This window comes from Gopherus flavomarginatus, chromosome 9 (assembly GCF_025201925.1).
Source record: "Gopherus flavomarginatus isolate rGopFla2 chromosome 9, rGopFla2.mat.asm, whole genome shotgun sequence".
Classification (NCBI taxonomy): domain Eukaryota; kingdom Metazoa; phylum Chordata; order Testudines; family Testudinidae; genus Gopherus; species Gopherus flavomarginatus.
In genome coordinates this window covers 11530058-11544469 of record NC_066625.1, presented here as the reverse complement: position 1 = coordinate 11544469, position 14412 = coordinate 11530058, and the positions used below count along the sequence as shown (strand labels likewise).

At 47.3% G+C, this 14412-nt stretch overlaps 2 protein-coding genes across 6 annotated transcripts in view; one reads left to right on the top strand and one right to left on the bottom strand.

The window, feature by feature from the left end:
• MRM2 (mitochondrial rRNA methyltransferase 2) overlaps window positions 1-14412 on the bottom strand; it is a 338368-nt gene that overhangs the window by 142087 nt on the left and 181869 nt on the right. The gene's annotated exons all lie outside the window — the stretch shown is intronic.
• The window catches only part of LOC127057557 (uncharacterized), a 110687-nt gene continuing 96876 nt past the window's right edge, over window positions 602-14412 (top strand). For 3 of the 5 annotated variants that reach the window (XM_050966373.1, XM_050966375.1, XM_050966374.1), the window contains exons 1-2: window positions 602-1753; window positions 3480-3567. In XM_050966373.1, coding sequence (XP_050822330.1) covers window positions 1166-1753; window positions 3480-3567 — 676 coding nt within the window. In that variant the 5' untranslated portion in view covers window positions 602-1165. Of the gene's footprint in view, window positions 3568-14039; window positions 14126-14412 lie in introns of all 5 variants that reach the window. The other 2 variants (XM_050966376.1, XM_050966377.1) reach the window with 1 other exon arrangement.

Below are 14412 nucleotides of genomic sequence, written 5' to 3'. Positions count from 1 at the left end.
AGAGGCATGTGGTCTGTTCCCAAAGGACATTTATGCTTTTAGAAATATTCTAGTCTTTGGCTGAATCTTTCTTTCATCGCTCTTACTAAATAAGGACTTGCCATCCAGCAATCTGGATAGGCTGGTAAATGTTTTATGGGCTACAATATTTAACCCCACAGGTCTGTAAGGGATACTGGTAACTTAACTGTTGCTCGGCTCCTCAGATGCTACCACCGTGCCTGGCCTCATGATCTTACCTTATTTCTTACCTTTATTCATTTTCCTTCCAGGGGCGTCTGCCGGCAGGGATCTCTCCTTCCGTCTTCTCTGGCTCTCTCCAGCCTCCTTACATATTCTTCTCTCCTGTTGCTGCCTCCCAGATTTTCTGCTATTGCCTGCCCTCCCCTCCATTCTGCTAGATATGCTCCTGGCTCCAGTTCTTGATAAATACTCAGCCACTGCAATAAACGTGTCACCTGCCAATGAAAGGTTAAAACCTCGTGGCCAGACTAGAAATGGAGGGTCTGATTCTGATCCTGCCTGTGTAGTTACACCAGTGGGAGACCAGAATCAGGTCCTCAGAGTGTTTTTCAGCCCTCCATTGCACTAGAGTGTTTTTCAGCCCTCCATTGCACTGGAGTGTTTGAGAGTGAACCGAAAGGAAGGGTTAAAGGGAAACGACCGTTTCCAAGCTTTTTTTTTTTTTTTAAATCAAGTCTGACTTCATCACTTGTTAATTTTTTCAGTCCCCAGCAAATTGCTGTGAAGTTGAAAGATGCTCAAGAGTCTCATCTCTCTTAATGAGTAGTAATGGGGGTCTCTTGATGATTCCTAGCTCCTTAATTTCTGGAGGGCGGGGTGGCTAGAGTTGGTCAACCCTGCTTTTTAAAAATACATTTTGGATGTTTTCATCCATCTTCTGGACAATTATTTTTTTACCCTGGTGAATTTAATAGGTGTTAAATATTTGTGGACATGAGAGGCCGGGAACGTAATGCAGACTTAGTGCCAAACATACCACAGACAACATGTGCCGTACGAATTTCCTCCTACTTCCCCCACACAGTACACTGGGGTCTCAGCTAAGATCATCAGAGGCACATTGCTTGATACAGACAGAGTAGGAATGGGTTGCTAGGTGGTTGCTGTTGCGACTGTTTTCGTTAGTGCAGTGTCATGTTCGATGGCAGTGGGCTGGTTTTGCAATTGGCAGGGAGCTCATGAAACAGTTGCAAACCCCACGTTGCTGACGTTCAACAAAATTAGAATGGCAAACTACTCCACCCACTCAGAGCCAAGTGGTATTTCTCCAGAGAGATGGGGAGAGGTTCTCCCCTCCACTACAGCCTCTGTGCCCCATTCCGGAGGCACAGCTGGCCAGGGGAGATTATCCTTGATGCTGAGTCATCCCCACACTGCCTCTCCACCCCTCCCTCAAGCCCCAGGGCGAGAGGAGGATGCCAGGGGAGTCGCCATAGTGTGGCGTGCTAAGGAGATTCTGTGCTGCTCCAAGTTATTTAGCAGCTCTTGGAAGGCTGCTGCAAATGAGAGCAGCATGAGGCTCTCCAGTTTATGCTGGTGGCCTCAGCAGCAGCCCAGAATGACACAAGGGTGGCACGGAGACCCCTTTGCTTTGCCACCCTGGGCTGTTTATTTTCTGCTGTGCCTGCTGGAGAAAGAATTCCCACATCTCCCACTCCATAAGTCTAGGATGTGGCTATGGTTAATTCCATTCTACTGCGTGAAAGCTCCTTGGAGTCGGAAAAGCCAAGTAAGTAGCAGGATGACTGTCCCAGTTGGGACTGAGGGGGACGTCTACACTTGGCGCAAGAGGCGTGATTCCCATCTCACGTAGACATGCTAGACCTCGAGCTAGTGTGCCAAAAACAGTAGTAGGGGAGTGGTGGCACAGCTAGCCATGCTGAGTACTCATTCATGGGCTTCAGGCACAACTAGCCCATGCTACAGTGGCTACACTATTCTTGACATGCCAGCTCAATGTGAGCCTATCTGATGAGTTGGGAATCAGCCCCCTAGCTTGTAGTGTGGACATAGCCACAGGCCTGTGTACCAATGGGAGTTTAGGGTGCTCAGGACCTTACGAGGTAGAACAATAAAATTTTACATTTGACCTTCCGTAGAACATTCATCTGGCAGGAAATGGCCTCCAGTTTCAAAATGTCTGTTCATTGCTGCTGTTTTGCCTCTCCTGCTCTACTGCTGAGAAATTATGGTTAAAAAGCCCAAGATTATACGGACAGCGCCAAGAACCTTGGGGTGACACAACTGTGTTCCCAGAGCCGAGATATGGACCCTCCTGCTTTGTGGGTGGATGTGAGTTTAAGCCACACACTTCTTGGACTGTTCTGATGATGCAAACGGGGGCTGTGGGGAGTACAGCCAGGCATGTTAATTTCAGCTCCATTAGAAACGCAGGGAAGCCAGGCCTGGCAAGTGGAAAAGGATTGATCGGAAGGGGAAGAAATCTTTTTGAGCACCTGTACTGATACTGTAACCAATAGAGGGGCTAAAACCTTGGCCGACTGCAGTGCCTGAGACAGCTATGATGGCAGTACTAATTTCCTGGGGAATATTGGGTGCCTCCAGGCCACCCCATTCAAATGTATGAATAAAGTTGGCTTTGTCAGATGCACTCCATGTCTAAAGTAAGGTTTGCCCATGCTTGCTCACCTGCCCAAAGCTGGGCTGCATTTCTAACTGGACTGAGCCTGTGAGTAGATGCATGAACATACAGGGATTTTATAAGGAACAGTCTGACTGAAGAATTCCAAGACATGTGTAACTGAGACCATACACGGTGTCAGTTTAGTGTCTCAGCTGATGTGTTTCATGCGACTGTGCAGTTGCACACGCCATGATGTACCATGCACTGCTGTAGCGTGATGGACACAGTCTGATCCTGCAGTCCTTACCTGCCTAGCGCTCCCCTTGAAATCATTGGAAGGTCTAGGTAAGGACGGCAGGGCTAGACCCACGTTTGTGAAGTTGTGCAGGCATTTGCCTCACAGGTTGTGTCTGTATAAATCCCAGCTAAGGGCTTGATGTGTGGATTATGTCTGTATCTCACTTGGCAGCTGCTTTAACCATTTAAGATTTACCCGGCTGCTGAGTTAGGGGGAGGAGGGCAGAGTAGCCATCCTGATAGCAAAGGACAAATGTGGGGTAGATCTGCTGACAAACATGAGACTGCGAAACACAAGATTGTGACCGTGCCCTTGAATTCCTGATGGTGGGGTTCAGAATGAGCATCAGCTGAGGAGGAAAGCCAGTACTGAAGGGGTGGGGAAGAATGTAGGGGAAGGGGGGTTCTTCTTGCCTAAGCAGAACCTTTGCCGCAGTTAGCGGATACATCTCGTACCTCAGCAGCACGAGATACAGACAGGACACAAGATGAAACTGGGGAGGTGGTTGTGTGTGGTGACTGGAAAGTGATCATGTGACTAGTTTAAAAGGCTTGTCCACATTATTTCCCCTAGGAAACTCTCCAGACAAGGATAACAATGAATGGAGGGTCCTGGGTGGGTGAGGAGAGGGGAGGATCATGTGTATATGAGAGACCAAAAGGTGAGCGGCGCACTTGTAATTTAACCACAAAGAGAATTAAGTCAATGTGTAGATTAAGGATGCAGTTCCCATTATGGGGGTGCAAGGTTTGTCCTCAGAACAGCTTGATGGGATTGGGAACAGTCAGAAGAGAGATTTCTTTGTGTGAGACCTTGCTGGGAGCCGCAGCTAAATTGGTGGGTTTGTAATGAGATGCTGCAGTCTGATAGCAGATAACTGGAAGGGGAATGCACGGTTCAGGACAGCAGATGTGGGCTGCAGATCCTCTCACCTTTGGTCCCAGTGCAGGCCAGGGCAGCAGGGATAGAAAACCAGTGCCAGGTGATGGCTCAGGCACAATAAACTGGCTGCTCGCAGTCCTGTTTCCCACCAAGAGCTATCCACAGCTTCGCTTTCCCCGGAGCGCGAGTCCCTGAATGGGTACATCTCAAACATCTTCTTTCAGGGACACGTGGCTGCTTGAACAAGGCTCTGACCATTCCACCCTGCACTTTAGGTCCCTGCTCTAGAATGGGGCAATGCAGCCCCTCCCCATCCTCTCAGAGTGAGAAGCCTGAAGCTAGTTAAACTACCAAAGAAAACACAGCTCTGCCTTGAACTAAGGATGAAATGTTCAAGGGAGTTTTATTTGGGCAAACTGCTGTTACCAGATGTTACTAGTAACATAAGGCCTTAGAGAGCAATAAAGGCCTACCAGAGATGGGGGGAGCCCTGTGCATGTATCTGCAAAGATAATGCTGGACTTTGAAGTTGGCCTTCAAAGATGAAAGGGTTAGGAGGGTCTCTTCCAGCACTGGCACCTGTGAAGTGTGGGGAAGAGTCTGTCATCCCAGTGGGTAGGAGATTTTCTCCCACTCCACCATGTCTGCACCAGACTGCCATTGCCGCTGCAGTGTGCCTCTGGCTTGTCAATACAAGGACGTTATTAGAAATTGAGGTCTGCATGAAGACCTCTTGCGCAATTCTAGCGGCATATAGGAGCCTCGGAGAGAGTGGAAACTACCTCCTGTTCAGGGGGCAGTACCTGGCTGGCCTGAAGGCTCCCTGTCCTCTGCCCCCGTTACTGAGGTGGCTCAGAGTGCACTGCACTATGACTAGTTTGTGTTTCCCAGGAGCACTGGGAAGCAGAGCACAAATTAAAGCTGCCATAAAGTTCCAAATATGGGAATGCAATGGTGGTTTAAAGCTATGTTCACCCCCCCATTTTCTGCCTCCCATCCCTGCAGGATGTAGCTGAGAATTGGGCCCCTGGTCTTTGTCTTTGTAGGAGCTAAAGGCCCCCCAATACCTACTTGGTGTTAGTTCCTTCCCGACAAGTAAAAACTTCCCAAGTGCTCCATCAGCACACCCTCTGGTACCTTAGGTGGGGTCGCCTCCTTTGTTACAATGCTTGTTATAGAGACCTGATGTCACACCAGCCCTGCGGCCTCTGCTTAATCATCTGCTCACACTGGATTTACCCTAGAAACCCTTCAAAGGGCTAAGGGAAGTGTCAGTTCTAACAGGACCCTTTGGTTAATCCTTTCTCGGGAGGAAGGGGGCTCTTTTCTGCTTCGGCTTTGCTTTTGCAGCAAGTTCTTTTCCTTATTCCATAATATAGTAAATGTAAGTGGGACAGGCATAGCAACAGGATCATACAAGTATCAAGACTGGTGTGTGATTTTTGCTGTGAGGGAAATGTTAGATCTGGTGCCCTGGCCTTAAAAAAGCCACAAGAGAGAGAATTCTCCACGTGGAAAGCCATTCTGGTTGTGTGGGGAGAGAATTCCACCGAGGCTGTCACAAGGTTCTGGCAGAGTCAGGTCTCCTTTGAAAACCTGGCATTTCCTATTGCCATGGAGCTGAATGTTTCCACCCTAAATAAAACCTACGTAGTTTAACACTCAGCCACACTATGAAGGCCTGGCTCCCCAGTGCCCAGAGAACACAGTTTCCCCAAATGCAAAGGTACCGCTAAACTCGAAGGAGCAGTGCTGTATGCCCAAGGTGATGACCTGCAGCTAAGGCCCTTGAGTGTGCCAAAGACCCAACAGGAGGGTGCCAGCGCAGTTGGCAGAGGAAAAAGTGGCTTTGTGCAATTGACAGTTCCTTTTCTACAGAAAAAATCCTGTTTTCTGTTGCCTCAATGTCACGATTCATTCTCTCCTGGTGGGGAGCAGTGAGTGGGGTGTGGGAGAAGCTAGTGCGCTCAGGCTGTGGAAAGCTGCTATAGCACTTAGCAGAGAATGGTGGTCTTTCTGGCTGCTTGTTTGAACCATCCTGTCAGCCTGAGGTGAGAACCACACCCCTGCTACAGAATTCTGCAGGATGGATCCAAAAAGCCTATGGAAAGGAGATTGCTATTCATATCTCTGGGTTTCGTAGAGTAATTTCTGTAGAACCCTGTTGGTTTCATCTCTGGGTAAGAGTCTAATAGAATTTCATGGGAGGGGGGGAAATATGTAACTGGGTAGTCAAGAGCGATAAGTGCTCCCCTATCCAACTCTGACCCTGTTCATTCCACTGCATATAGGCTCTCACCAGCTATCTTCCTTGTTGATGCATATGGGGAGCTTTGCTTCTGAGAATGGGGAGCTGAACCCAGGCTTAGTTGGCAGAGTGCGACAGCAGAAGCTGCTGGTGCAAACACAGCTGAGTACAGGCCCAGACATTCCTAATGTGGACATCTGGTTTGCCCAGCAGTAGGTCCTAAGGGGTATGTGTACACTGTATCTGGGAACAAGACTCCCACCCTGGGTTCACAGGCTCTCACTAGTGTGTTAGAAACAGCTGTGTAGACGTTCCAGCTCCAGCTGGAACTCCGGCTTGGGAGGCTCGCTTCAGCACCAGACTGGAACGTCAAAGCGCTGTCTACACAGCTCTTTTTAGCACACTAGTGTGAGTCTGTCTGAGAAGGACCAGGGGTTAGCTGTGAAAGCACAGGACCAGGGACTTAGAAGGCCTTGTTCATATTCCCAGCTCTGCTGTTCCCCTTGAGCAAGGCACTGAACTGTGCGGTGCTGTTTCCCCATCTGTAAAAGGGGGCGCGATACTGCCTGCCTCATGGGGGGTTGTAGGGTGTGATTCATTAATTTGTAGAGCTCTTTGCCTGGGAGGTGAGATAGCACTGTGGGGGTTATATTATTCCCTTCTTTATGTTGGTGCAAGCGATAGTGAAACAGGGTTGGTCTTACGTAAAGTGCAGCAACACCACTCAGTTAAGACTTCCTTTACCAAAGAGCGAACTTGGAAGGCTGTTCACATGCGAGTCTTAACATACAGGCTCTCGGATGCAGAAGGGCCTGCCCCACGAAGATCTCAAGTGCTTGTGCTGTCCCCAGAGAAGAGGCAGACTGGGAAATGTGTGGGTCAGAGTTTTATTTAGCACTCCACATCTGGGATGGCTTCCAAGCTACCCCAGATGTTTAAGCAGCAAAAATGAGTTTCCAGGCTTCATCTTAGCAACCAATCCCTCTCCCACCCTTTGGGAAAGGCGGGGAAATGCTGCATAGCTCTGCCTTTTCCCCAGTGCTGCAGGGAAAGGCAGAGGGACTAATCCTGCTACAGACATTACTGATCACTGTAAGGGGCCATTGCTTTTAGTCTTTAATATTTCCATATTTTATCTCAGACCCTTGTCACTAAAATGATCAGATCTAGGCAGGATCCTGGTGCCAAAACGTGTCGGCATCTAATGTCTTTTCACCCCAAGTCAGATTGGAATGCTTGACAGATGAGAAAGTCGCAGTGCAGTGACTTGACTTGTCTTTTTACTTGCCAAGCAGATGAATAACGCACAGGCTTGGAGAGCTGCTCTTTGCAGCAAAGAAGCTCCAGTGTCAGTGTTTATTTCCCTGGGTTGCAGGAATTCAAAATGGAGGGAAGAAAATGAGATTGGAAAAGAGTCTTGTTTTGTTTGGACCCCGGACAGTTCTCTGTGGAAAAACGGGAGGGGCTCTGGGGATAGCGAAGAGGCAATAAAACCAATGTGTCGAAAGGAGGCCAGCAGCCAACAGAGTGTTCAGCAGGGAGTGGAGTGGGGCTGGGGTTGTGGGAGGTTGATAGGAGGCTGGGGAGGAGGAAGATGAAGAGGGCTGTTAAAAACAGGGTTACAGCTCGATGGATAAACACTTTTACACCGCGCTGTAGTAATGCTTAGTGAGGACGCTACCTATGCCAACAGCAGAGCTTCTGTCAGTGTAGGCAGGGCCGACGAGAAAGGGGGGAAACCTGTACAAATTACTGGGAGTCGGCGGTCCGGAAGAGGGCCTGGGGCCCGGCTTCCCCGGCCCTGTTTAGCCGGTCTGCCCTGGCTGGGGGAGCTGAAAAATTTTTTTTACCGGGGCCTGAACCCGCTTTCAGTGGCCCTGAGTGTAGGTACTTCACCTCCCCATGGTAGCTATGTTGATGGGAGATGCCCTCCCATAGACATAGCTCTGTCTACACTGAGGGTTAGCTTGGTATAACTGTTGCTCAGGAGTGTGGATTTTCCACACCCCTAAGGATCGTAGTTTTACCAACATAAGTTTGTAGTGTAGACTAGGCCTTAGATGAGCAAGAGGGAATATCAAGAAAGCATATAGAATCTCGAATAGCATCAAGGCTTGTGCTTTTTAAGAGCAGGGAGCCAAGGGCAGATGATAAGGAAATAGCATAGAAATTAACTAATTAATTTGACCTGGGTTGGAGTTTGCCAAAACATACTGCACAAAAGCTGAGGATTTGGGGCAGCCAGCCGTTGAAATAGTTATTGCTTTAGCAGAGATGGCTGGGGCTTCCAGATCTTGGAAGTGAAGAGCAGTTCTGCAAAAAGCAATTTACTCTGCCAGCAAGTCGAGGGCGTTTCTCACCCACACTGGAATCAGAAGGTTCCCTCTGACAGCCCAGCTTCTCCAGCCCAACCTGCAATAAGCACAGTGTTTGTGGCACTGGTCTGCTGGTCTAGGAATTGCTGTGAGGTCCTAGGCTAATTCTGAAAATTCTCTGCAAGTTCCAAGTCCAAGCAGGGGATGAGCCTGTTTAACCCAGCACCTTTGATAGGAACGAAAATGGCACAGAAAAATATTAAAAGAAAAAATCAAGCCAGTTTGTAGTGAGCTGTGTGCTACCCAGGCACCTTGTTAAAAGTAGTATATTTTAGGGTGGTTCAGCATGGTGATCGGTTAGAGTAAGGGTGCCGGAGAGCTGGAGTTGATTGTATGATGTGCCACAGACATCCTGTGTAACCATGGGTATGTCACACAACCTTTGTCTATCTGGTCTGTGTTTCTTTGGGGTAGGCTGATCTCTAGTGTAAACCACAAACATTTGTAGCCTGAAACAAATGTTTTGGAAGTGTCCTGACTGACTTTTACAAAGGCTTTAACTCCCTTGAGTTAATTAGCAATCAGTCAACTCAAAAGGTGTAGGCATCTCCTGTGTATTTGTACAGTGCCTCCCACAATAGGACCTCAATCTTGATAATACAAATACATCACAGATCCTGGTTTGTGTTTTCCATGGATATCCCATATTACAGTTTCCTACATAAACATTACAGACTGGTTTAATTAATCCTACACCAGTGTGTCTTGCTTTGTCATTAACATCCTTCTCTTTGTTGTCATTTGTCTTTATATGTATTTTTGCCTTGTGCAGAGACACATGCAGGGTACCAGAGTGCTCGGATCCCACTGTAACAGGCATGTCAGAAATGCCTGACCAGATACAGCGGAACTTCGTAAAGAGTGAAATTCATGCCTATGCAAAAGGCAAACACAATTTAGGCCTGAGAATCTCTCAACAAATTGCCTGGGTCATAGACAAGCCTTGGTTTAGCTTCTGTGCAGGAGTGAATTTCACCTGGACGCCAAAGCTGTTCACTACCTCACCCAAAATAACATCACTGTAAGTAGGATCTAGGGTTGCAATTAGTATATTGCAGTGCACTGACAAATGAGGACTTTTCTTCTACATTTCTACTAAGGGAGTTTCACTTTTCTGCATGCGCTCTCCAAACGAGTCCCCTTGTATATAAAAATACTCATGTCCTGGAAATGTTCAGATTCGGTAACCATAAGCTGCAAGCTGTTATTGCAATGGGTGTGGGAGAGTCAAAGCTGTATTTATAAGTGGGTGTGGACATTTCTCCGGCCATGGCCTTACAGCCTGGCTGTGTTTTTCCCGATTGAAACCGAGCCAGCATTAGCAGCCAAACATTAAACCAAACATCCATAGTAGGTGGCTGCAGAGCCCACGATAAGGTTTCTTTTTCAGGGACTTAGGTATTGCTGCAAGTCCTAGTTTTATAGAGATTGGAGCCAGTCCCTGGCTCAGAATGCTGAAGCTGAAATCATATTGGAGTCAGACCTCAGTCTCTCCTCTTCTCCATCTGTTTCTTCTTGCATCCTTTTCTTGTATTCACCCATCAAGTTGTAATAGCCATCACCATCGCATGTAGCTGGACAAAGAATACATTCTACAGTGGGCCAATATCATCCCTGGTGTAACTCCACTAATACCTCCAGATCAGAGTATCAATCTCTCCTCGGTATTCGTTTTACATTGTCTGCACATTTGGGCTCTCCCTCTGCTGTAGAAACTAGAGTCATAGGGGCCTAGGTTGTTACACAGTAAAACATCTTGCAGCATTGGTGAGATAGAACCCAGACATGTGGCTGATCCATACTGCAGCCTCGCACTTAGCAGGGATGCATCATGGATTAGACATGTATCTTAGCATACAGTTTAGGCCTCTCATATTGCACCACCATACCATTGCTGACCATGCTGAACTGCTTTCCCCCAGCACAGCAGTTTCTAGTGCAGACATGACTTCAGTATCTGAGAGAGTGAATTTGTATGAAGATGATGCTGAGCTTCAGTCCTCAGCAAGTGTGAATATGAATTCAAGCAGTTTCCAAATGGTGTCCCAGTTTTTATTTGTTACATAGGTGTTTTTTTTTCTCTTGGGGAAGGGCCATTAGGTTTGCCTACAATTCTGAACTTTCAGAAAGTTTGCCTTTTTTTATATCCAGGGTTTTAGTCCAGCTTGTAGCAATACAGCCCAGCTGCAAAGTTTACCTCTGAGCTGGGATGTTCATCTCTAATTTTGTCTCCGTTGTAGATGCTGAAAGTGTTGGCTTCTTTCTACAAGAGATATTGAAAAAGACTTAAGACTTCTGGAAGGACAGGGACTGGGAGAGAATGTCCAGCATAGAGCAGTTGCCAAATGTAATTTCTCTATTGATCCAGTTTGGTTAAAACAGTTGATTGTTTGATGATGTTATCCTCTGCCTGGAGGAACAGATGGCCATTGACTTGTTTTTTAAACACTGAGTGTCACAGTTGTAGGCAACTGCACCTTTATTTCCCCTCAGAGGTCCAGCAAAGGGCCCAGTATTGGAAGATAGGATACTGGGCTAGATGAACTATTGGTCTGACAAAATATGGCCCTTCTTATGTCTTTAATGGCATCACCCACTGCAGACTTCTGGCTTCCCAGCCATCACCTCTCTTGGGTGGAAGCCTGTGTCTCTCTCCCTTATGACAGGGGTATTTCCAGGTTGAACAGGTCCCTGCCGTCACTGTGTAATTCCCAGCAAAAGACAGTCTGCCTAAGTGGGCCTGCTTCGCCTCTCCCCTCAGAAAGGGTACACGGGATAATTGCCCCAGTTATAAGTGACCACACTGTTCTTTCCAAGCAAGCCTATTTTATTCATAAGGTAAAAGCACTACAGAGAAAACATTTTAGAAACAATAAAAGAACCTATGTGCGTGCGAATAAGCTTACTAGAGACCATCCCTCTCCAACAAGGGCTCTGGCAGGAGCAGCCCTTCAAAACGTCCCTCTTCCCCCACAGGGATTTCCCCTGGGTTTTCAAGTTCATCGCACTTTTTGCTCAAAATGAGAACCCAGTCGTAAGGGGCCTTCATCGGTCAAAGTCTTTCCAAGCCTTCCCTAAGGATTGGGGCCCTCTGTGGACCAGAGGGCCTGGCTGCATAAGAACAAAAGCCTTGCGTCAATTCGCCACCAGGTTCTTTATCCCAACATCCTTTCTTTGTCTGCTAGTCTCCAGAGAATCCAGTTTGAACCTTTGAAGAGATGTTGAATAGGTAATCAGCCAGACAATGGGCCCACTCCCCCGGGTGAAGCTTCAAAGAGCTGCTCAGTGGAGGAAGTTCATTAGCATAACCCCCCTCATCCCAGCAAAATAACATACAGTCTCACCATAACACACGAACAATCGTGGTTTTAATACAATGGACCCCAAAATACTTCAGCTTCTTTCAATGAGGTTTGTCCAGGATATTGCTGGGAAATTGCCATCTGTCACACTGAGCTCCAAGTATTTCTTGCAGGGGTTTCTTTTGACAAAGCTGGAATCAGTCTCTATCGTTACAATTCTGACTGCTTGATGCTGCCCAGGATCTCATTTGGTGACTTTGCGTCTTTGTTTCTCTCTCTGGGTTCAGTCCTGAGCCTACAAGCAGAGCCCTAGAAAAGGGGGATACCTAGAGAGTTTTGGATTCGGGGCAGCCTTTCGGACACTAAAAATAAATCTCAAGGTACTCTGCTTCTGCAGCTCACTGGTGCAGCAACAGCAGTTTGACTGCATTGTGCTGAGGTCAAAGCTGGAAGCTTTGTCCTTTAAGCCTTTTTTAGACGTATCCACAAAGATTAACCCTCAGGCTGAAACTTTTTTCTTGCGTGGTCTAAACCCAAAGAAAATATTTTCCCCAGGAAGATCAGCAACAGTTAGTTTGGGGTGGGAGAAAGAGTATGGAGAGGAAAATGGGTGCTTCATTCATACTTTAAACAAATATTTGGCTGCTTTTTTGCACCTAGGATGCTTCTGATTTCAGAAGTGGAAAATAAAGAGACTCTGCACCTCCCACAACTCAAAACCAGGGTCTTCACACAACACAAGAACCAGGGATTACCCAGTGAAATTCCTGGGCAGCGGGTTTTAAATAAAAAACAGAAAGCACTTGTTCTTCACATAACACACAGTCAACCTGTGGAACTTGTTGCCAGGGGATGCTGTGAAGGCCAGAACTATAACTGGGTTCAAAAGAGAATTAAGTTCACAGAGGATAGATCCATCTATGGCTATTAGCCAAGATGGTCAGGGACACAACCTGTGGCAAATTGCCAGTACTGTTATGCTGGGTCTCACACTTTCTCTTCTTTGGGGAAGGTTCAGGGCACCATTGCTTGCCTCTGAACCGGTATTTTAATTACTCCACTAGTGTCCTTGAGGAGGGGAGTGGAGAGGGAGGGACCTGGGCCCGCCCTCTTCTCCAGGTCCCAACCCAGGGGCCCTGAGGTTTGTGGTGAACCACTTGAACTAGCGGTTCCTTCCCCTGGGCTACTTCCCTCTCCTGCCCTTCAGCTTGGGAAGGGGCTTCCTGCCCTCCTTCTACACAAGCCAGGTGCCCCTTCCCTAGGGTTTCTTTTGGATTTCTCAGCCCACTGCAGCACTCCTCCAAACTTTCCTTTTGTCTCTCTTCAAACTGCTCTCTGCTCTAACTCCCACACTGTCCAACTGAAGCAGGGGGGTTTTATCACATGACTGACAGCTGGTGCTCTAATTGGCTCCAGGTGCTCTAGTTAATCTATAGCAAACCTTCCTCCCCTTGCAGGGAATAAGGCTCCCTGCTAACACTCTCCTGCTGCCCTCTGGCCATGCTGTGTCACAAACCCCATGCTATGGGTGTCACTAAATCGCTGACTGCCAGAAGCTGATACTGGCCAACAGGGGATGGCTCACTCGAAATTGTTCTCTTCTGTTAATTCCCTCTGAAGCATCTGGACCTGACCACTGTTGGGAGAGAGGATTCTGGGTTAAATGGACCATTTGTCTGACCAAATGTGGCCATTCTTATGTTCTTAAGCATGTCTCAGTGATTAAAACATGGCTAGTAAAATCTGTATCGTGGGTTCAGTGCTCCTAGCTTGGGGTGACCTTAGGCCAGTGGTTCTCAAACTTTTGTACTGGTGACCCCTTTCACCTCTGAGTGTGATCGCGCCTTATAAATTAAAAACACTTGTTTACATATTTAACAGTATTATAAATGCTAGAGGCAAAGTGGGACTTGAGTTGAAGACTGACAGCTTGTGACCCCCCCCTGTAAGAACCTTGTGATCCCCAAGGGGTCCCGACCCCTCGTTTGAGAGCCTTGGCCTTAGGCAAATCAGCTCCTTGTAGGGCCAGGCTTGTAGTTTTGGTTGATGGTCATTCACTCCTGTTGTTTTAAATTCAAGAAACTGTTTGATGCAAACCATTGGTGTGGAATTTTCACACACACACCAGTTATGGTTCCCATGGTAACTGTAACTGCTACACCACACCTAACTTTTATTCCTTACTCTACATAACTTTAGAAAACACCAGGCAAGGGGCCTGAACAGAGTTGCGGTGGCTAACCTTGACTTTCGTGAGTTTTCCGTGTGTAACCTTTCATCCATAAAGTCACAGTGAGGTGATTTGTTTTTTATTATTTTGTTTCAGAGGCACAAAGAATTAAAAAAGAACGAACCTTCACTTTGCCCTGGGCTAAGAATTGAGAACAAATCAGCACACGTGGATTTTACTAGGTGAGTCTGCAGAGTTCAGCCCTGAGATGAGAGCCCCCTAGCAACTTGGCGTCTGTAATTGTTGCTGTAAGAGAGACAGATTAGGAGGCAGTCTTCCTAACAGTAACATAGTTTCCTTATCACTATGAAGCAAGGTCTTATCAGGAACTCAGTTTGGAAAGATGTTGCAAGTATCCCCTCTGAAATATATGCAGACATACATTATCCGTTCCTCTGCTCTCCTTGGGCTGGCAAGATGGAAAATGCTCGCAGTCAATGGGTTAACTGGCAGCTTGTTGACTTGTAAA